General features: G+C 47.6%; 1 protein-coding gene across 1 annotated transcript in view; it reads right to left on the bottom strand.

The window, feature by feature from the left end:
- NUP133 (nucleoporin 133) overlaps nucleotides 1-23,421 on the bottom strand; it is a 1,523,409-nt gene that overhangs the window by 934,723 nt on the left and 565,265 nt on the right. Inside the window, exon 12 of the mRNA XM_086927107.1 lies at nucleotides 9,715-9,806. Coding sequence (XP_086783233.1) covers nucleotides 9,715-9,806 — 92 coding nt within the window. The remainder of the gene's footprint in view (nucleotides 1-9,714; nucleotides 9,807-23,421) is intronic.

The following is a 23,421-nucleotide window of genomic DNA, read 5'->3' as shown; positions in this document are numbered from 1 at the left end:
AACGGGGAAGAATAAAAGTATTCTATCCTCCTTTGCAGATAGTGAAGGGTAGGTAACGCAGACTTTTGTCTCCCGTTGTAACCGGTCGTGCCTATTTTTTTCTCGCCATTGATTGTTTGATTGTCCGAACATTGGTTGTTCGATATTGGTTCTTTGGAGGTATTCTCTGCTTACAAATAATGTGGAATAGAGATATTCTATCTAGTCTTTGCAAGCAGTGAAAAGATAGGTAGTGCAGACATTTGTCTCCCGTTGTAACCCGTCATGCCTATCTTCTCCCCACTGATTGGTAATTGGTTCTACCCGGACCATTTATTAGAGGTAGCTCATCCGGCTCCACCGGAGGGCACCCCTAATAAAGAGGACATGTATATAAAATACGGATTAGCCGCTGTACCTTCCTAGCAAATTATGGCATAAAATTCGCTAAGAAAACCAAAAGGAATAGAAACACTAGGAACAGCCCTTCGCGAGAAATATGAAACTAGTGGGAGGAATCGAACTCGACACCGTGATGGCAGCAAGGTAGCTCGGCTCCGCCGCCCACCCTGCCCAATAACAACAAACCCTATACAAATAAAGGTCTGCTGATACTCGGTGTTGCCAGATTGGGCTAGATCACGCACAATTGGGCTATATTTTTCCCTGGTTACGCGGTAACATTTTTATGCTAATTGCCAGATTATAAATATATATACAACACTCCAACAAAGTAGTATGTCAAAACGCTTTATTAAACAAAAACAAATATTTACATGGCAGCCTGCTGCAACATCAACCCCAATGCATTCCCCGTCTGCTTGACGCTGTCCCTGCCCCTCCTTCCTTAGGGTAGCAACATTGGGCTGCTTTTGGGCTACTTTTTTAGTCGGCTTTGGGCTGATTCAGTGCATCGGCGGAGGGATACGCCTGCTGTCCCGCTCTCCGGAGTGCCACGAGAAGATGGTGCTTTCATGCTGACGCCAGCTTCTGTCTGAATTACCAGGAGACACTGTAGACTACCAACTCAATCATTTCCGGTGGAATCTCAGCGTGACCCGGTAGGGAAGATTTAGCTTTCCCCACCTTTGAGTCACGGCTCATGCTGCCTGTCCTTTCTGTTGGCGTTAATGAAATTTTTTGAACTGCCGAAAGGGGTTCTGGTCGCTAGTTGTTGGAGGCATTTGGACAATACGACGGACCAGCCCGGCCTCGCCCCAAAATGGCGCCGATGTAGGCGGGACCTGCAACTCCTTATGACGTTCCAGTTACTTAGCATGGATGTTAGGGGATGTGTATACGGTCTTTTTGCACATGGCGGGCGGGGGAAGGGTACTGACTGGGCATGCGAACAACCCTATTGATGTTGGTCTTTCATTATTGATTATTGTATTATCGTAGCTTCAAAGTGGTGTTACTCATGATACTCGCCAGCGGTGTGTATCTGGATGACTCCATCTCAGCTGATCCTGTTATACTTTCAATTATAAAAATTAACCTTCACGGATCCTACAACTGTTGGTCACATTTAGTTTATCACAATTAAATGACTCGCCCGTTACGTATTCTTATACTACAGTGTAATCTCTCCTTACCTTATGCACTTCCAGTCTGCACCGTGGCCGGCCTATATGGTTGTAGGCCCATATTTGTATACTGACATTTTCACAATAAAGGTTTTCAAAGAAATTGTGGAATCAGCATCATAACAGTCGTCTAGGTTGGTAAGGTTTTGAATAATGGCTGTTATTACCAAATAGTAAAGAACAGATAATGCAGACCCTTTGTCTGAATTTAGGATTGAATGAGATTTTTATCCATCGTGCCTGTCTTTTCCAGAATTGTTAGAAAATGGTTGGCTTTAGCTTAAATTATTTGCCGAATATAAGGTATGGTATTTTGTCCCATAATGTACGACTAATTGAGAAACAAATACACGAAGGAGAAACTCGAATTTAGGGACAAGTAAAATGAGGCATTTTTGGTTATAAAAGGAAAAAGATATAGTACGCAGAAAATAATGCGAAAAGGATAGTCAAGATCTGTTGTATTCTACATTCTTGCAGCATTAGCAACCAGTAAAGATCCTGATATCTAAATATATCAATGAATAGGACAGTAGATCGAACCTCTTTCTTAGCAGCCCCCTCGTGGGTCAAAAGCCCCCCCCCCCCCTTTTTCAAACCAGGAATCTCTAATTACGCTACAGTTGTAAATTTCCCGGAAGCATGTAATAAACGGCCTATCGTTGGTTATCTTGGCCACACTACCAGTTCCTCTGGGCTTCAATGCCGAAATGCCGGTAACTGCATCCCAGAGAGATAGGTTGGGTACGTGGTAAGTAGAACTTTTTCGTGTTTATGCGCGCTGATGTGCTTTGAATGCTGCCCCCTCCCCTTCTTTTCTTTTTCTGTAGGTTACATCGGAGTTCCGACTGAAGAATGGAGTGGACATGGACCGCACCGTGTTCCATGCGGGGAAAGATATAGACTAGCGCTGTGAGATGGTGCTTGGAGTGCAGAGACTATCTCTGGGAGCGTGAAAAATTGTATGGTATGACTGTGCGTGCGTGCCCTGATTGTACGGTATGAATGTGTATGTATTGCATACGTCTGGGTCGATGGAGAGAACGTTTTTGTATGACTGAGGTGTTGATCTAACGGTCAATGGGATGGGAAAACAAGCCCGAATATGGTAAATCATAACTTAAAGAAACAACTCTCTATCTCCCGGAAGCTAGTAAATAGGAGGGTGGCTTACACCAGAAAGTTGAAGGGTCATTGCAGTACGACGAACCCGACTCCAACTGATATCCCAAATGTACAACCACAATAATGCGCACCAGCGAGTCAATTTATGTGCTGACTAAATAAGAGAAGTTAAGAGTACCCCGGGTTGGGGTTCATCCGAAACCCCCCCCCCCTCAACCCAGAAATTAGGGATATTGTCATGTTTTAGATTTACCCCTTCTTCCTCTATCCTCATAGAAAAATCAGAATTGTACCAATGCACGCCCGACTGACACCCCTCCTTTACCTCAGCTTGGATCATCATTTTCCTAGAGGTTGGGAGACCCCACCGTGAGTATAAGCACGACTGGACTAGTGTCCGAACAATTAAAAGGGAGTGAGTATTTTTGAAATGAAGCCACCAACAAAATGTCTAATATTAGGAAGGAAGGAGAATAAAAGAGCTCGATCTCCAAATGAATTAAGTGGAATACCGAGAATGCGCAGCACGCATGAAAAAGTCCTTTTGCCCAAAATAGCTCTGTGTTTTGTCTTAGGTTCTCGTACTTGATGTATGTACTGTCACATCCCATCCGGTATTCAGGTGTACGTAAACGTTGAATTTGTGTTTTCCCTCAACTTGTGTTCCTATACGTGAAACTGACCCGTGCTGTTCTATGTTGTGTGTGCACTGGGTAGCCTATTATCATACACGTTTCTCTCTCTCTCTCTTTATGTTGTACGTGTACCGAATAGCCTACCTGATGCGCACGACTCTCCCTCTCCCCTTGAGGGCTCCCTTGCTCTCTCTCTCGCTCTCTCTCTCTTTTGAATAAATGACGACACTGTACCTCGCCGGTACATGTATAATTGGCCTAAACACGACAGTGTTTGAACAAATTGACAGAAACAAAACGATCGTATTTTGCCATATTACTACCTCTCCTTTCTGTAAAATGATGGACCTAATTGGCTGAGAAAGAAAGGACAGGTAAGACGACTGATGTCTCCTAATCTGGCCCACCCAGGGAGCTATATGTCAGTGGCTTTTTTGTTTTAGTGTTAATAACACCACCTTCACGTTCAGATCACCCCACCCATTGCACAAGAGTAGAGTGTCTGAAAACGTCCCCGTTTTTCCAGAACAGATCCAGTTCTGTACTAGCCGTCCCAGAACATTTTAAGAAATATAGCGGATGACCTTGTTTTCAAAGATAAATCATCTACATACTTCTCATAAAATTAGCAGGCCCTGACGAAAAATATAGCTCAACAGGGTTTGTTTTAGAAAAAGTAGTCTCTACCGGAGGAACCGGTTTAAATTTGATAGACCATGTAATTGATAGATATCAGACTTCTTGCCACAACATTAAGGTAACAGGAATCAACACCTAACAAACATGATGATGGAAATTTGTAGAAATGCTTGCAAACCTGCACCACAGCACTGGTTTATGAATGAACAGCAGACCCCGATGTAAGGATTAATAGACATCCACCCTAGCGTGACCGATAAACGTTCCCCCGCCTACTTGGGGTTGGGAAAGAGATCGAAGTGTGTAAACGTATTCCCCTGCCAGTTCCCTAAGTCTTGTTTTTTGTACTTATTTAAAGATAACATACAGTCGTCGGAGGAGAGGGGTCGGACGTGACGCACAGCCTGGCTGCAGATCATGGAACATCTATAACCTCGACCAAGGTGGAGCCACGGAGCAAAGAGGTACGGGATGAGGCACCATTCTCAACATGGAAAGTGATGGAAAGAAGGGCTGTCCAGAAGCCCCCTGCTTATTGATCACCTCGTGCCGGAAGTCCCAGCTCATTGAGCCCGATTGATGGGCCCACTTGCTTGAAGTTTCTGCTCCCCTTGGTCCATTTCAGATCTGATCCCACTCCACCCTCTCTTCCCTCGGCCTCCCAAAGCACGCCCCCCATCCCCCCTTTTTTCATACGGAATTTTGAATTTGACTGGAAGAAGAGACACAGCACAAAGATAGAATAGGATTAGCCACGAAAAAAGAACGGAATGCGGGTACCCCGCCTAAGGGTACCTATGATAGATTAGTTAGGGAACAGGACGAACAGGACTGTGGTCCGAGAGCAAAGATTGGCCACACCCTGCAACGTGAAATTTGGATTAGAGCTGGACGCATAGCTCCACCGCCGGTGCTCAACAGTGCCAACGAAAGAAGAAGAACTATGAGAGCCTACCAGTGATGGCTCGCTGTAATAGGACACTGGAAAGAAGAACTCATTTTGAACATTACACCCCCCTGACTGTCACTTGTATTGTATTAAGTTGAATTCCTCTCCCAACCACCTTGTATTGACTATCACCCAATCGAGTTTTCGAAACCGTGCATCGGTCACTCTCAACCGTACGTGGATAACTGAGAAAAAGTTAACTCTGTATAATAATGATTGTAGAACGCCAGTCATGTACATGAATATACTGTCTAGTTTGACCCCCATGGAGTCTAGACCGCAAGCGATGTACTTAATAGCCCTTATTCTGCCAGAACATTTTTTTGTATGACATCATGTTTGTATTCGAACGAGCTTCTTTCATCATCTAAGTAGGGTCCCCATCTCCGGGTCTAACGTATGACACAGCTAATGTAATTTTGTATGCACTGTCTCCTCGCCTATCACATTGACTACATATGGTTATGTACGATTCTGTCCGCATTAATAGCAGGATTATTTCCATCTGCCCTAAGACTCTGGACTTTGAAAGAGAACGCATGAAAGCATTATACAATATCGAGGTCAAGAATTTGATGAGGATAGATATCGGCTAGGCAAGCTGGCTAGATATGTTGAAAAGAGAGGACTGTTAAAATCTGTTTTGCGATGTCAACAAGGTCTTGGGTAAGGCCCAAAGGCGATCCCTCGACCTGGGCCTTATCGATTGGCATGGCCCCAGTGTCAGTCTGAGGGAGCTCCTCGTCCGAGCTATCCTGCATGGCACCTAGGGCCCCGTCGTCGTCTCCTACCTCCTCGACGACTTCTTCGCTTTCGAAAGCTTCAGCCTCAGCGTCGTAGTCTTCCTCGACATCCGACGCGGGGTTAGATTCTGAGACGTCCTGGATATCTTCATCCTCAACCCCCCCAGCATCGAAAATGTCCGTAGGCGCCGGTGCAGATTGCTGGGCCTCCAGGCGCGCAGCTCGACGGAGCTTGAGTGTCTTCTTGGACCGGAATCTCGAACAGGCCATACACTTGTTAAAATCTGGTTTGCGATGTCAACATTATCGGCGCCATCTTGTCCCTTTTTAGGCCCCTTCGTGCGCGTAAGTGGCAGCCATTTTGAAAACCATGGACTCTCTGCCCACTGCCGGTAGCCAGCGCGTCTCTCTCTCTCTCCTAACCTCGCTAGCATCCCCCCCGCGCTGACAGCCCCGCTCTCACATGCTTGGGCCATAAACCCCTCTCCAGCACGACCCTGCCTCGGAGCCCCATCCTGTTCCCAGCTCAACACCTCCCTTCATTCCTTTCATGGGCATCCCTCCTTTGATAACCCCTTCCTCTGTGCCCGATTGTCCGGGCCGACCCCAGGCCGTCACCTAGCCCTGCGGATGCTGTTTATTGCCCCCCATACAGTAGAAAGCTCCCCCATCAAAGGATCCAACTGATCAAAGCCCCCACCCCATGAGATCCGATCAGCCATACGCTTTCCGGGAATTGGCGGAACACCCAGCTGCGTGACAATCGTCACCTGTTATGACCGGGGTGGGGACTTCTACTGTAAATATGTGTGGGAACGGGCTTGAAACGGGATTCTGAGGATGTCTTTCCGTACATCAAAGTATTGACAAGAATGTGTTTCATGCAATAAAGCCATAAACCTGTGTATAAGAGGCCAGGCCTCAAGGATGCGTTTAGAGCACCTCCCGAAGACATTCTGTGTGTGTGTCCGAAATGACAGGCTCTCCTCATGAGAAATAAAACCTGTTCTTGCGTTCCAGCTTCCAGCGCCTGTCTCTTTATTTTGGTAACTACTTCCTATGGGAAATTAGAGGCGTCTTGCGCCAGCAGCCTGGGCACTCGTTACTAATTGGCTGTTTTTCCTCACACTTGGCCTCATCGTGGTCCGGCGACAGGCACTTGTTGCACACCGGGTGGACGTCGATGTGTGGGTACTTCGAGCTACACACCGGACATCTTTTGAATGGACTTCGGTCCATGATGGATGGTCTATGAGTCTGGAGCGTCGACAAGGCCCTCCGCGCCGAAAGCACGCGGAAGTACAGAGCCGAGGAAAAGTTGTTAAGCCGAACGCAAGACAATACCGACGTAAGACTAAAGACCTTTTGGTCTCAATGAAAGTTTAATGTTTCTTCTTTATCGATTCCGACAAGAGGGAACCAAAGACATCCGAACCCAATGGCGGAAAAAAACAATCTGGGGATGGAGTCGATGCCCATGCGCACTGTAGTCCAGGGGAGGAGCCACCTATCTCGTGATACTTCGAAGACTCTTCCAGGACAACAATGTGCAATCATCCGGACCCAACACTAGGCGGCGATCTATGCACAGATATGAATTCAGCAGCCCACATGCCTCGAACCTAGAATTACCACCTTCATTATGTAACCAACTCTAATGAGGGATATACATTGCCTACGAGCGTAATAAGTCTTATTAATGAGTAATTGACTCCGAAGCGAGTACGGAGGATGATGTAGATTTAAATGGGATAGCTGTACTGATTTTCCACTTGTGCGTTGTGATATCTATTCAGTCAGAAGTGGCTCAGACTCAATTTTTGTCCGGCCGTAATTAAGATTCAAATTGAAATTAACAACTCCATTATATCTCTATTGAAGTCAGATACATCACAGGCGGATAATGATGTCTGCGCGAGTGCTAAGAATATGCTTAGATTAGTGAGATAACAGTAGTGCAAATGTAACAAAGAATGAATGTCAATTTACCTTGCAATTATATGACGGGCCACAAGAAACGGGAAGGAGACGGGATTAAACACTTAGGGCCCAATTATAATGCTGGTGGGACAGACAGGCCGTCGGTGGTGGTCCCACTGACATCCAGCATAGCGGTCCGACCACTGCATTGCGATGCAGTCGGTTGGACTGCAGCAGGCCCAGGGAGAGACTGACGCCTCCGACACTCTCAAGGAGCCCATCGGAGCATCAGTCCGACTGTAATCCCTACAATGGGGCAGTGCCTGCGGAGGCACTGCCATAAGGATTACGATGGCCCTTTCCGACTGCCTTTTCATGGTGGTCAGACCAGTCTCCTTTCCGTTTCTTGTGGGCCTCTTCTAGGGCAGCAGCACATGCCACAATGGAAAAGAGCAGTTTCCCGACCGCCTGTACAGCAGTCGCTTTGTAATTGGACAGGTAGAACAGCTGACATAGTCGGCCGGACATCTGCCCAAAACGATAGCGGTCGGATGCTCATCCGACCGCCATCGTAATCAGGCCCATAATGTACATTATGCTTCAAAAGGGGAGTGAAAATGTTGTAATAATGTTAAACTAAACTGGCACATTTACTTCCAGGGTCATAACATTGTGTCCAAATATTACTAATGAGGGTCATACTATCAAGGCTATATGTCCTAAGACAAAGAAAAGTGTCATGGAATCGTGTCATGTAATAGGGGGCCCCACCTGTCAGCCACGGCTCTCCAGAGGGGTAGCCGGGTGTTTCCACTGCGGATTTCGGTGTCTGTGCAGTGAGCTTCACAAACTCATACTCTCATACTGAGCATGCACTGAAGTGAAGTAACTCTGCACCGGGCGTGAGCACTATACCAGACTTGTGTGTTCAGGGCAGATTGTCTCGGTTTCATACAGTATGTGCAGTAAATTAGTGTCTCAGCTGGAAGCAAGCTCAAGGATCTTCAATATCTTTGTGAATGCGTAGAAGAATAGATATAGCCTGCGTGAGGACGAGGCGTTTAATTTTTACAGCGCCGTGTAACATCAAAAAATAAGGTCCACTTCAAAAGAGGATAGAAACAGTACTTGGGCCTCGATAAAAACTGATAAAAAACACGAGGAAGACAACAGAGAATACAAATGGGAAGCACAGGAACCAATGAAAAGTGAGAGGGCAGGAAAAAAGCCCCTTTTTTAAGATTTATATTTAAAACAATAGATTACACAAGCACAGAGCAGGTGCTGTGCAGGCGAAACCTAAAAGCGGCTTACCTCCAAATGTACTAGAGTCACAACAAACATAACCTTTCTTTAACTCTTTGAAAGTATATCTCCTATTTTGAATTTATGGTGATAAGAGGACCAAGCCGTGGAACTTTAGCATGTGATGGCATCTTGACTGATTTCGCAATGCCTTCTGTAGGTACAGCAAACGCCATAACAGAAAGCAGCAAACATTTAACAGGTTGAAGGAAATGAGAAGAAAAAAAAAATCTGAGCAGTCATCTTTAGGCATTTACTGAATTTAAAAAAAGCTTGGAAATAGAGTTTTCATTTACGAAACAGCATTGTAAAATGAAACAGTTTTTGGGATCCTTCCTCAGTAATAAGTAAATACTAACTGCCCGACTAGCTGCTGTGCATGATTGGATATAGCATCTTTCAAACCTCACAAAGCAGCAAAGTCAGTGATTGACTAGAACACAAGTATAGAATCATCACTGTATAATTTATTTTATGTTTAAAAATGCTGTTTTTTGTTGGGATTAAGTTATAACATACTTTTTTAAGGACGGATTTGGCTAATCGAACTGTTTTACAATAAAGAAAGAATGAACTGAAAAGCTATTCTCTTTACCTGCACTTTTTATTTTATTTGACATTTTCACATTAAAAAAAATATTTACAAATGTGTGTTTGGTTTACCATACCAAGGAAGAGAGTCCGTTGTTAACGAATATCAGAGAGTTGCATGACGGACAACTGCCCAATATAACATTTTCCCTAGTTCAGGTTTTTTAAATATGTAATCAGCTTTGTAATGGAGCACTTTAAACCCAAATGGAAATTACTTTCAATCTGAACGATGAGGTTACCTGCAGAACTGTACAAAAGCCCCTTTCAGGTATTTAATCTTGTCCTCTTGTGCAACAGTTTCCTGTTTTCCAGCACCTTCCAATATGCGCCCCTAATAGAAAAAAAATGTCAATTTAAAATCAGTTCAGTTTTATTTTAATTTTTACCACTTCATAATAAGTTTATATTTATTTAATGTTTGTTTGAATCATACAACTGATTCAGTAACAAATAAATTCCAAACCTCAAAGCTCAAAACACTTTAGATCCTACAGTAATTTAAAGCAAACAAGATCACATAGAATAAGATTTAGCCCAAAGCACAAAATGCAACGATCATTTTGCCACTTTAGGATACAGTCATTTTATAAATGCAAATGAATACATTTTTATCATTTTACTCTAGATATTTGACTATTTCAAGGCAAGAGTGAGAGATAATATTTTGTTATGAGCCCAAATCAAGATTCCATAATGCTGCTCCAATATTTAAAACTCTTTTAGGCCCCTATGATTTTGATCACCATGAGATTTAGAAGTGATCATTTTTGTCAGTGACTGTCAAACGTTAAGGAAAATTGGGAAAAGATGGTTGGATCACATCAGCCAATGAGGTGGGAATAACGTGACCCCAAATAGAATATATATATATGAGCTAGAGACGTCTACAGCTATATGCCAGAGCTCATGTATTCACAAAGGAATATATAAAAAGCAGTAACAGAGAGGGGCTTCAAGACACCCCTTAATTCATTATCATATGATCATAAGTTATAAAGACTTTGTTAATGCAGGGACTGTTTCAACTACAGCTGGAATTGGCTGTGCAGACCAAAATGCAGCAGCAAGAACTGACTTTATACCATGAACTTACTAGCAAGTACAATAGGAAAAGGGTTTACACTGTTTAACACTACGAAACCTTACAGACATCTTCATCTAGTTCAAAATGGGCTAGATAGGTCTACTTTTAATGAATATCGTAGTAATGTTATGTTCAGGATTTGGTATGTGTGAATTAAAGTACCTTTTCTTTTTAAAAGTAAAAGTGTTATTTCGTGTTTGCAGAGTTCTGAGTATCTAACCCACATAGCCCCCCTCAGTAAGACTTGGACGGCTGCGTCTCTCTACCTTGAGGGTCAAGTACTTGGTGCTCAGTTTAGGTTCAGTAGTAGTGTGGACTCCAATTGTCCATTTCTCAAACCTCGAATAGAGGAAGCAGATTGATTCTGGTAAGGAATTTGCTACTTACCAGTATGCATCTGTTCTTGGCATGTAGGGCTGCTGACATTCATATCTGTGCATAGAACGCCGCCTAGTGTTGGGTCCGGATGATTGCACATTGTTATCCTGGAAGAGTCTTCGAAGTATCACGAGATAGGTGGCTCCTCCCCTGGACTACAGTGCGCATGGGCATCCTCTCCATCCTTAGATTGTATTTCGCCATTGTGGCAGAGATGGAGTATGGTACAGTAAGAGATGGCCATGCAAGAAAGTAAGAAAGTAATAATGAATGCTACAGCTGTGACAGGCACCGGGGAGGAGGGTGGGCGATATGAATGTCAGCAGCCCTACATGCCAAGAACAGATGCATACTGGTAAGTAGCATATTACGTTCAAGGCATGTGGGCTGCTGAATTTATATCTGTGCATAGATTGTATAGCAGTCTCTCCCTTAGCAGTGGCTACCTGTTCCAGCTGCAGCAGTCTGAAAAAGAGTTTTTAGAACAGCCTGTCCTACAGCTGCTTGCTGTTTTGAATGTACATCTACACAATAGTGTTTTGTGAAAGTATGTATTGTTGACCATGTGGCTGCTCTACATATTTCCTCTAGAGGAATGTTTCCTAGGAAAGCCATGGATGCCCCTAGTTTGCGTGTAGAATGCGCTCTTGGGGGAACTGTTAAGGTGCGTTTTGCTTTAATGTAACATATTTGGATGCACTTAACTATCCATCTGGCTAACCAAGATTTTGAAATGGGGTTGCCTTTGTGTTGTGGTGAGAAGGCAACAAACAATTGTTTAGTCTTTCGAAAATCCTTAGTTCTATCAATGTAGTATAGAAGTGCTCTTTTGACATCTAGTGTGTGTAGAGCCCTTTCCGGTACTGACTGTGGATTTGGAAAGAACACTAGCAGTTCTATTGTTTGATTAATATGAAAATGGGATACCACCTTGGGCATAAATTTAGGGTTTGTTCTAAGAAATACCCTATTTGCGTGTATTTGGATGAATGGCTCTTGAATAGTTAGGGCTTGTAGCTCGCTAACTCTTCTAAGTGAAGTAATTGCTACTAGAAATGCCACTTTCCATGTTAAAAATTGTAAATCACATGAATGCAATGGCTCAAATGGTGGTCCCATTAGTCTGGTTAAAACAACGTTTAGGTTCCAAACAGGTGAAGGTGGGTATTTTGGGGGAATTATTCTTTTGAGTCCCTCCATGAATGTCTTAATCGCAGGTACTCTGAATAGCGAAAGATGCTGTCTGTTCTGAAGATAAGCTGCAATGGCAGCTAAGTGTATTCTTATAGATGAATAGGCTAAATTGCAACGATGTAGGTGCAAAAGATAGCAAATGATATTTTGCGTTGAAGCATCTAGTGGGTTTATGTCATTGTTATTGCAGTAAATGACAAAACGCTTCCACTTCGCAGCGTAACAAGCTCTGGTTGTAGGTATTCTTGCCTCTTTGATAATGTTCATACAGTCAGGAGGTAAGTTTAGGTACCCAAACTCTAAGACTTCAGGAGCCAGATTGCAAGGTTCAGTTGTTGCGGATCTGGGTGCTGTATGTCTCCATGGCTCTGAGTGAGTAGAGTGGGTGTTAGCCGCAGCCTTTGATGAGGCACCACGGAAAGTTCTAGGAACGTTGTGTACCATGGTTGCCTCGCCCATGTTGGAGCAACCAGGATCAGGGTCAGTGAATGCTGGCGTAGTTTGCGTGCCACTAGCGGTATTAACGGTGCTGGGGGAAAAGCGTACGCAAATCTGCCTGACCAGTTCATCCAGATCGCATTGCCCTGCGATTGCGGATGTGGAAACCTGGCGGCAAAGTACTGGCCTTTTGCGTTTTCCTTTGTGGCGAACAGGTCTATCTCTGGTTGTCCCCACTGTTGGAAGTATGGTTGGAGCACTGTGGGGTGCAAAGAACAAGTTACTTACTGTCAGTAACGCATTATCTGGTAAAGACTATGTAGCTTCAGATTCCTTACCTCTGAATTTCCCAGGCATCAGGCTGGATACGGAAAAGTTTGCTGAGCAATACCCCTTGCGGTGTTTTAGTGCAGTGGGTCGGCTAACTCGCAACAGTTCAGCTGGACAGGCCTAAGAGTGATGCAGCTCCTGAGACGGGGGCAGCCTATGCCGGAAATCCGGCCCCTGGGAGCAGACAAAGCACCCGAGACCCTGGGCAGCAGAGGTGGTGAGAGACACCACTCTGCTCAGTTGTGTGCCTGGGGAGGCTGCAGGTGTGAGCAGAGAGGAAGCTGCCCTGGCTTGCCTTCTGTAGCCTTGTGCATGGCACTACGGCTGGGCGAAAGAGCGGAAACTGGGCCCACAAAAGTGTTGCTGGAGTGCTGGTGTGGGGGGTGTCCCTCTGATCCGGAGGACTCTTTGTGATACTGGACCCCACACTCTCCTGGGGGCCTTTTCACTCGATTGGCGTACCAGTCCACAGTGCTCTCCAAAGATTTGCATACTGGTCTCACCCAATGTCCGTGCCTCAAGTAATAATTGTTGACATTGCTCTGGCACGGTGCTGCGCCTCAAGCGAGAGAGTCCTACGGCCTGCCACCACGTGTTTCTATAAAGGTGCATACTGCCCTCCACCTGGCAGCCGTGCCTGGAGACATAACTATTGACACTGTCCCTGGCCTGCTGCTTGCCTGTGCATCACAATCTGATCTAGTGGACTACTCAGCCTTTAATATCCTACAATGGGGAAAGATAAAGCACCAAGAATCCAACACAATAGGCTGGATAAATATGCCTTTAAAAAGACTTCTGGGTGGGATGACACGGGAAGGTAGAGGGGGGTCGAGGGCAAGAGCCTCAATGCCTAACCTTCTGGTGACTCAAGGACAGAGTGGGGAATCCTCCTCTGCAGTCTGGCAAGGCTCACGCTCCAACACCCTGCCGATACAGCATTATGAGTGCTTCTTTGGCAGAATTTCTTGTCACCTTCTCTGGATGTATAAGGCAGCATTGAAGGAAGGCTGTATGGTGGAGGAAACTCACTCAGCATTGATTGTTGTCATCCACAAAGAAGGGAAATCTGCAGCTTCTACCAACCCATCTCTCTCCTCAATGCGGAGGCAAAAATCTTGGTCAAGGTGCTCGTGAATCGCCCATTGAGAGTAACAACTGCCCTTGCGTACCCCGATCAGTCCGGTTTTACGCCTGGAAAGAGTACCAGGCTGAAACTCTACCGTTTCTTTGGGTGTCAGGATGACCGATGTTGGGACCCCGGCGGTGGTTGTATCTTTAGACCCATCCAATTGGTTTGATACATTAGAATGTACTAGAGAAAATGAACATTGGACAGTGATACATGCAATGAGTAAAACTACTCTCTACTAGTCCCCGAACATGTGTTAAAATCAATAGTGAATACTACTCTACTTTTTTAGCATAGAGGGGCACTAGACAGGGTTGCCCGTTATCACACATTTTATTTGCCCTAGCAGTGGAGCAGCTGGCGTGTTGGGTGAGGGGGGACCTCCCGATCAGTAGTCTGCACTGAGATACAGATTAAGTGGATAAAATCTCATTATATGAAGACACTATCCTATTATATGTCAAAGACCCGGAATGATCCATCAACAGGGTAATGTAAGTTATGCGCATATTTGGGAAATGTAGTGGATTCTGAATAAACTGGTCAAAATCAGTCCTTTATCCTCTCACGGCATGGTACGCTCCCAGTCTGTTCCAAGGGACCTACTCATTTTTCATCATGGCCCTCGATGCTTGTGGCTCAGTATTACCCGCTCCTCCAAGGACTTCCTTCAGGATAACCTCTACAGCATACTAGAAAAATTTTAAAGAGATGTTGCGCGTGACAAACACTACCGCTCTCATTGCTATGAAGGGAGGCCATGTATAAAATGATTATCTTACCTAAATTGATCTATGTGCTGCAGATCACACCGTATATCAACCCAGATATTTTTTTCCGGTGTGTTGAGCGCCAGCTGAGGCAGCTTCTCTGAAGTTCTGTTTCACTGAGGATTGCTTTGTCAAACCTCACTAGAGGGATATAGGAGGGTGGAATAGTCCTTCCAGACCTTTGCCTTTACTAATGGGTCAGACAACTGGTAGTGGTTAAAGACTGTACATACATGGATCTCCATGAACTATCAATATGGGGAGATAGGGCAATACTGGGGCCGGAGGACACTTGGCTGCCTTATATATGGAAAAGAGTAGAGCACGCTTGACTACCTACATTAGGGTTGTCCTCTAGGCGTGGGACAGGGCTTTCCGATGTATCGGATGGTTTGGGACTTTAATGGCAGCACCCCACCTTGGCATTCTTTAAGACTTAACGAGGCACGAGGCTCTCTGGGTTTCGACTATAGGACCTCATTGAGATTATCTCCATGGAAGATGTCTGGACAGGCACAGCCACCAAAGAATAGTTAGTGCTTAGGTAAGAGTACATGATGTCCGAAGGGTCGATCTTACGATACTTATGTCTCTAACATGCCTTGGCGGGGGATGCCCTGAGGGCCACCAGATACCCAAGGCCAATCCCTTAGATGATCTAATTATGGACAAACCCCACAGTTACAAGGTGAGCTCCCTTATATACAGAAAGCTGACAGATATTCTACCACAGAACCTTGAGGAGTTGAGAGGGTAAGGGGACGAGATCTCAGCGAACATTTCAATAAGCATTGGACTGAGACGCTCATGAGAAGTGGTGATTAAAACTGGGTTTTGCCTTGCTCAGCTAAATATTTTACATAGGACCAATTATAATAAAGTATTGCTGGCCATGATTAGTAGGCCTGATAGCGATGTGGCGATGTGAGACTCCGGGGCTGCGGCCAGAGGGGAACATTTATGCATATCCTATGGGAAAACCCAGCCCAGCAGCCGTATGGGGGAGGGTGATGTGGGCCCTAAAGGCGGGCAAAGGCTTAAAGCTGCTCCAGGAGAGAAACCCTGCGTCCTGGGCATATGAGGGGAAAAGTAGGGTACTTAATACCAATGCCAGTTCTGGAACCTGGGCCTAATAGTAGACCAATGCAATGTGGCACTATTATAGGACTCCTTGACACTACAGCAACTTGAGAGATGTTACTTGGACCTAGATTGGCCCATGGCACATGAACGTATTATTTACCAGGGAAGAGATTGCCCCATACATTCAACAAAATATGGACCCTAGTCCCCTTTGCCCTACACAGTTCTTGTGGGCCGAATTTCTTGCAACTGACTCCACTGGGGCGTCCTGGGATCCTCATCAGTATAGGGACTACATGATTGTGTCTGTCTATCTGTATACACCCACACGAGTGAGCCTGCTTACGCGCTGGGTTATGCATCGCACTTCACAAGCTAGATCACTGTATTGTTTTTCTTTGATTATTAATAAAGAGAATTAAAAATATATATGTATCACTGATTGAGCCTTCAGACAATTATTAACCTCGGTTATACATGACAATCTTTGGGATTCCATTTCTATTTTATGTGTGATTTGGTAAAAACGCTAGGACCGGACACGCACACTTTGATAGAATAGGCAGGTGCCAATGTTAACCACCAATAACCCTCCCTGGCTACTCTAAGGTCAAGTCTCTCTGTAGATCATACAGTCCATGCGCCGCAGACTATTTGCAGACCCAATTTTTACCCTCATTTTTAGGTCGAGCCTGGGCAGTGCATGCGCTGGTCTGCAAGGCTGCTGTTTTTGAGGTAGCGACTTGAAGCTCCGCCCATGCCCTGCCCATCTTTTCAATTGCCTCCTGTTACCGTCATTGCTAAAACTTTGCTTTTCATTCCTTAATAGGCTTGTTAGTCCTTCCTTGGTACCGCCTTATCTACATTTGGAACCTCCCATAACAACTGGACCTTTTACTTGTCTTGTTACACGGTCTGCTTTATCTTGGCTGTGAGCACTAATTTCTTCAATGATTTGCCCCAATTCCACCCACATCCCAGCACGTCACCTGCTTATATTTTAATTATAATTACTAATGGTGGTCTGCTTTAACTATAGCAGCTGCGTTTCTTTCTTTTTAATTTTAGCAGCGCGTCCACTTTAAGTTTAGTAGCCAGGCTTATTTATTGAATTGTTTTGTGGGATTTACTTGCGCCCATTCGGAGCATTCACATTAATGGAGGCCACGCCCCTTTCTTTAGGCAAGCCACGTCTAAAGAAAAATGAGCGGCCGCTATTAAAGTGAAAGTGCAGCATGGGGAGTTTTTACAAAAAAAAAAGCATTTGGTTGTCAACTTGACAAACGGATACCTTTCTTGTCAAGCCCCCATGCCGCGGTTTCACTTTAATGTCGGTCATGCCCTTTTCTTAGACTCGGCTTGTATAAAAAGGGCGCAGCCTCCATTAACGTGAAAGGCCAGCATGGGGCGCTTTGACACAAAAAATATTTGAAATGCAATAGGTCTTGCATTTGCAAGAGTTTGAGCTACTGACATTGTAGCACAAGTTACTTACCATCGGTAACGATATATCTGTAAGAAACAGTGGTTAGTGTTAGATTCCTTACCTTAGAATATCCTTAGGGGTCAGACTGGATCCAGAAAGATTTGCGTAGCAGTACCCCTGCGCGTCGGTAGGCGTCGTCTGCGGCTCCGCGTCCGTTGTAGGCGTCGTGATTGCCGGAATTACAACGTGGGAGTACTTAGACGCCGCCCTCACGAGCTGACGTCAGTTCATGTACATCGCTTTACGCGCCAGGAACGCACAGCCATGCCAGAGACTGACACTGCTGCCATGAAACTAGGGCCCTCAAAGGGAAATACCTTAACCCTAGATATCGGTCCTCAGAACAGGGAAGATGGGTGGGGTGGTAAGGAATCTAACACTAACCACTGTTTATTACAGATATATTGTTACCGAAGGTAAGTAACTTGTGCATCTGAAAGAAACAGGTTAGTGTTAGATTCCTTACCTTAGAATAGATACCCCAGCAATACCAACCCCGGTGGTGGGTCTGCGAACCAAGATCACACCAGAAAGTCCTGGAGAACGGAACGGCCGAAAAAGCCATCTCTCCGGACTTGGCTGTCCAGGCAGTAGTGTCTAGCAAACGTGTGCAGCGAAGCCCACGTAGCTACCTGACAGATGTCTTGCAAAGGGACTCCCCGACCCAGGGCAGTAGTAGCCGCCTTGGCCAGAGTGGAATAGGCCCTCAGCCCAACAGGAGGCTCCTTTCTAGCCAATGAGTAACAGACCTTGATGCACAACACGACCCACCGAGAGATGGTTCGTTTGTGCACCGCCCGCCCCTTCTTTGCGCCCACGCAACCAACAAAGAGCTGGTCGTCCACCCAGAACTGGCGTGTGCGATCTAGGTAGAAGGAGAGCGCACCTTTTGGGTCCAGACGGTGAAGCCTCTCTTCCTCCTTCAAAGGATGCAGAGGCGGAAAGAAGGTGGGCAAGATGATGGACTGCTCGATGTGAAAGGCTGTAACCACCTTGGGCAGGAAAGAAGGACGAGTTTTTAATACAACTTTGTCTGGATGGACAGAAAGGAAAGGAGGCTTAGAAGATAGAGCCTGGAGCTCACTCACTCTCCTGGCAGAGGTGCTGGAAACCAGGAATGCAGTCTTAAGAGTCAGAAGACGAAAAGGGCAATTATGAAGTGGCTCGAAAGGAGCGCACATCAGATAGGTTAGAACAAGGTTCCAGTCCCACTGAGGCATCACGAAAGGAACAGGAGGAAACCTGTGCGTGATGCCTTTCAAGAATCTATTTACAACGGGGACTTGAAAAGAGAAGGCTGATCAGGAAGCCTCAAGAAGGCTGAAATGGCAGAGAGGTAGCCCTTAATAGTGCCCAGAGCAGAGCCCTGCTGAGCAAGAGAAAGGAGGAAGAGTAGAACCTCAGAAAGGGGGCAGAGAGTGGATCCACAGACTTTTCTGTGCACCAGGCCACAAATTTGTTCCACCTGCAGACGTATACCGATTTTGTGGAGGGACACCTGGCTGCCAGAATCACATCACAGACTTCAGGAGGCAAGTCAAATGGCCTCAACTGCCGCTGCTCAAACTCCACACATGGAGGTGGAGGCTGGACAGGTTCGGGTGGCGGAACATCCCCTGCTGCTGTGACAGAAGGTCCTCCTGAAGAGGCAGACAAATTAGGGGATCGACTGACATGCTGAGTAGCTCGGGAAACAGGTATCTTCGTGCCCAGTCCGGAGCCACAAGGATGACTTGGGCCCGGTCACGCCTGATCTTTTTCAGGACTCTGGGCAGAAGGGGTATAGGCAGAAAGGCGTACAACATACCGCAGCTCCACTCGTGACGAAATGCGTCTCCAAGCGAGTACCGCCTTGGAAATTCCAACGCGCAGAACTGATGCCATTGCGCGTTCTCTTCGGTGGCGAATAGATCTAACCAAGGCTCTACCCACTGCTGAAAGAGGCCCTGCGCCATGTCAGAGTTCAGAAGCCATTCGTGATCCATCATGCACCGGCGGCAGAGTTCGTCCGCCCTGGCGTTCAGGGACCCTGCCAGGTGTTGAACCACCAGGGTGACGCCTTGGTGTTCCAGCCATTGCCAGAGGCGCAGAGCCTCCTGACAAAGAGTCCACGACCCCACCCCGCCCTGTTTGTTGCAGTACCACATGGCGCTGGTGTTGTCCGTGAACACCTGCACCACACTTCCTCGGACAGAGGGAAGGAATGCCTTCAGTGCAAGCCGGATCGCCCTCAGCTCCAGAAGGTTGATGTGGAGCCGGGACTCCGCAGGAGACCAGAGGACTCTGATCTCCCTCTCTCCCATGTGGCCCCCCCATCCCAGGAGGGACACATCTGTCACCACTACGTGCTCCGGTTGGGGTAGGGAGTGAGATCTGCCGCTGACCCAATCGTGGCTCGTGAGCCACCACTGCAACTGTCTTGCAGTGCCCTCCGAGATCCAGATGTGGTCGGACAGATTGCCCTGATGCTGTGCCCACTGAAACTTCAGGTCCCACTGCAGAGCCCGCATCCGCCACCTGGAGTGATGAACCAGAAGGATGCAGGAGGCCCTCAGCCCCAGGAGCCGCAGCGTCAACCTGACCCAAACTCGGTATAAAGGCTGAAAGATCGGAATCAGAGCCTGAATATCCCGAGCCCGCTGTTCGGGAGGATAAACCCGAAACTGCACTGAGTCCAGAACCGCTCCGATGAAAAGGAGCTTCTGGGAGGGGCACAGGTGGGACTTCGGCACATTGATGGAGAACCCCAGCGAGTGCAGGAGGTCGGCCGTAGCCTGAAGGTGGGAGACGACTGTCTGGGGAGAGCCTGCCTTCAACAACCAATCGTCGAGATAGGGGAAGACTGAAACCCCTAATTTGCGCAGATGAGCTTCGACCACCGCCATCACTTTCGTGAACACCCGTGGGGCGCTGGTAAGGCTGAAGGGGAGCACGGTCAACTGAAAGTGCTCGTGGCCTACCGTGAACCGCAGGTAACGCCCGTGGGCCGGCAGGACGGGGATGTGGAAATACACGTCCTGCAAGTCCAATGCTACTATCCAGTCTTCTGGGTCCAGGGCAGCTAGGACCTGAGCCAAAGTCAGCATCTTGAACTTCTCCTTCCGGAGGAATCCGTTGAGGGTCTTAAGGTCCAAGATAGGACGTAGGCCTCCTTTGCCCTTCTTGGGTACCAGAAAGTAGTGGGAATAGCAACCACATCCTACTTCTGGCCCAGGAAAGCGCTCGACGGCCCCCTTGGCCAAGAGGGCCGTAACTTCCTCCTGCAGAAGTTGCAAGTGATCCCCCGACATGCGGTGGTACTGCGGTGGCATGGCGGGAGGGGTCGCCTTGAAGGGGAGGGAGTAGCCCCTTCGTACGATTTGCAGCACCCACCTGTCCGATGTGATGGAGCGCCAGTGGAGGAGGTGATGGCGAACCCTGCCCCCCCACTGGCGTCGAATGGGCCTGAAAACTGACTAGGAGGATTTTGAGGCAGATGCTGCAGGGGCGGGTGTGGACTGACCTTGTCGCTGTCCCCTGGTACCGCCACGGCAGTTACCTCGACCGCGTTGAGGTTGGTTCTGCGGCCTTTGGCTAGCTGGACGTGTGGGGGCACCCCTTCCTTGGCCACAAAAGGGGCGAAAGGCGGAAGTTTGCTGGCGTTGGCCAAGGCCCAAAGACTTGGCCGTAGCCCTGGAGTCCTTGAAACGCTCCAGCGCACTGTCCGCCTTGTCGCCAAAGAGGCAACAGCCATCAAAGGGCATGTCCATAAGGGTGGCTTGGACATCCCCGGAAAAGTTAGCGGACCTCAGCCAGGCATGGCAGCGAACCGCCACCAGCGTCGCAATCGCCCTACCCAGCGAGTCCGTGGTATCAAGTCCACACCGTATTGAATAGCGTGCTGCATCCAGTCCCTCTGCTAGGGCTTGGGTAAGCTTTACCTGGACCTCCACCGGGCACTACAGGAGCACTTTCGCAACCGTATCCCATAGAGAATGGGAGTAACGGCCCAAAAGGCAGGTGGTGTTGACAGACCGCAACACCAAACTCAGTGAGAACAGTTTCTTCCAAAACTGATCGTACCTTTTGGATTCCCGTTCCGGAGGAGCGGTCAGGAATGCGGTCTGGGAGGTAGAGGCCTGGATCACCAAGCTCTCGGGGGTGGGGTGACCGGACAGGAAGCTGGGGTCGCCCGGAGCCGGGCGGTGGCGTCGGACAACTTTCCGATCCACAGGTAGGCCTGTGGAGGGCTTGGACCAGGTGCCCAACAGAACGTCGGTGAGGGCTTCGTTGAACGGCAGTAGAGGCATCCGAGGAGCTTACCTGCGGTTTGAGCACCTCAGTGAGGAGGTTAGTCCTCACGGCCGCGACACGGAGCTCCAGAGCCAAGGCCTTGGCTGCCCTAGTCAACACCACGCTGTAAGCAGCCCCCTCCTCCGTAGCCACGGTAGGAGGGGAGACAAATCCAGTGGCAGGCGAAGTGTCCAGACCACTGGCCTCCCCCAGCTCGTCTGCCCAGTCCTGGCTCAACTGGCACTGTAGTGCCAGAGGGTCCTCAGACCCCTCCCAGTCCCACTCGTCATCCATCTCCTGGTAGTCAGGAATAAATAATGGAGCCGGGCCGCCGGTGAAGGGTTCAGCTATCGGCGTCGAAGGCGGCGCTGGATACGGACCGGTGACAATGTCGTCCGGGGACGGCGTCGGGGGCGACACCCTTGGTGACGGTGCCAGCAGAGGGGTCGTAAGGTCGACTGGCATCGTCACGGATCCAGGCCTGGATCCAGAGGAGCGCTGCAGCGTCGGGACCGGAGTTGTCGGCGGCGCCGGGGCCGAACCACACGACGGCGCCGGTGCCGGAGCCACCGGCCCACTTGGGCTCCCGAATGGCCCTGGGGAGGGGGGGGGGGGGGGGGGGGGTTGGGGGGGCGGAGGCGGGTTGGGCTGATGGCGCCTCAGCGGGTTCCGACAGGGAAGCGCGACCTCATGGCCGTGAGGAAGGCGCTAATCTCCTCTGGCGTCGAGACGCTTACGGGACCGCTCCCGCCTAGCCTTCGAGGTCAAGGCCCAGTAGTCGGGGCACGACTTGTCATCGTGGTCGGCCCTGAGACAGTAAAGGCACCGACAGTGGGTGTCGGTCACCGACATCAAGCGGTGACAATCGTCGCAGGGTTTGAACCCGGGCATCCCTAACGGCACCACGAGTCGAGGAATCGACTCTAGAAGGATCCAAAAGAGATCAAAAAGTTAGTCAAAAATTGACTAGGAGTAATGCTCTTCCTGGATCTGCGCTAGCTGGCGCGGAAAAAAGAAGAACTGACGTCAGCGCGCAAGGGAGGCGTCTAAGTACTCCGACGACATCATTCCGGCGATCACAACGCCGACGACGGACGTGGAGCCGCAGACGACACTTACCGACGCGCAGGGGTACTGCTACGCAAAACTTTCCGGATCCAGTCTGTCGCCTGAGAATATTCTAAGGTAAAGAATCTAACACTAACCTGTTTCTTTCAGATAATACCAATAGCTCAAACTCTCATAAACGCAAAACCTATTGCATTGCAAATGCATGTTAAGTGGAGTAAGTAGATGTGCAGCCTTTTTAACATTTGCCTTTTTCATTGCCTTTTATTGTCCCACAACAGTAAATACAATTTTGAGGTCTTTTGGGGGGTTGTTTGTGATCAATATATCCTGTATGGGTACTGTGATTTACCACTGGTGTCCTTGGGTCACAATAGTAGTGATCTCCAACTGAATGGTCAAAAGTTTCCTTACGGAAACCTGACTCTCTCACTTGAGTGAGGACGAGCAGGCAGGCTTCTCTAGCTAGAGAGGTTTAGAAACTCAATATAGTGTGACAATGTATATACAAATCAATAGCCTTACTGTCCGCACAACCACATACATTATATCAAGAGGTAAGTTACAAAGAACTTATACAATTAAGATATGCACAAATAATAACAAGCATTGGCAATGCAATAGGTCTTGCATTTACTGGAGTTTGAGCTATTGGCATTGTAAATGACAATGCCTTTTGTTTATGTTTTGGTTTTTAAAACAAATAAATGA

This window comes from Lissotriton vulgaris, chromosome 6 (assembly GCF_964263255.1).
Source record: "Lissotriton vulgaris chromosome 6, aLisVul1.2, whole genome shotgun sequence".
NCBI lineage: Eukaryota > Metazoa > Chordata > Amphibia > Caudata > Salamandridae > Lissotriton > Lissotriton vulgaris.
This window is presented reverse-complemented; position numbering and strand designations above follow the sequence as displayed.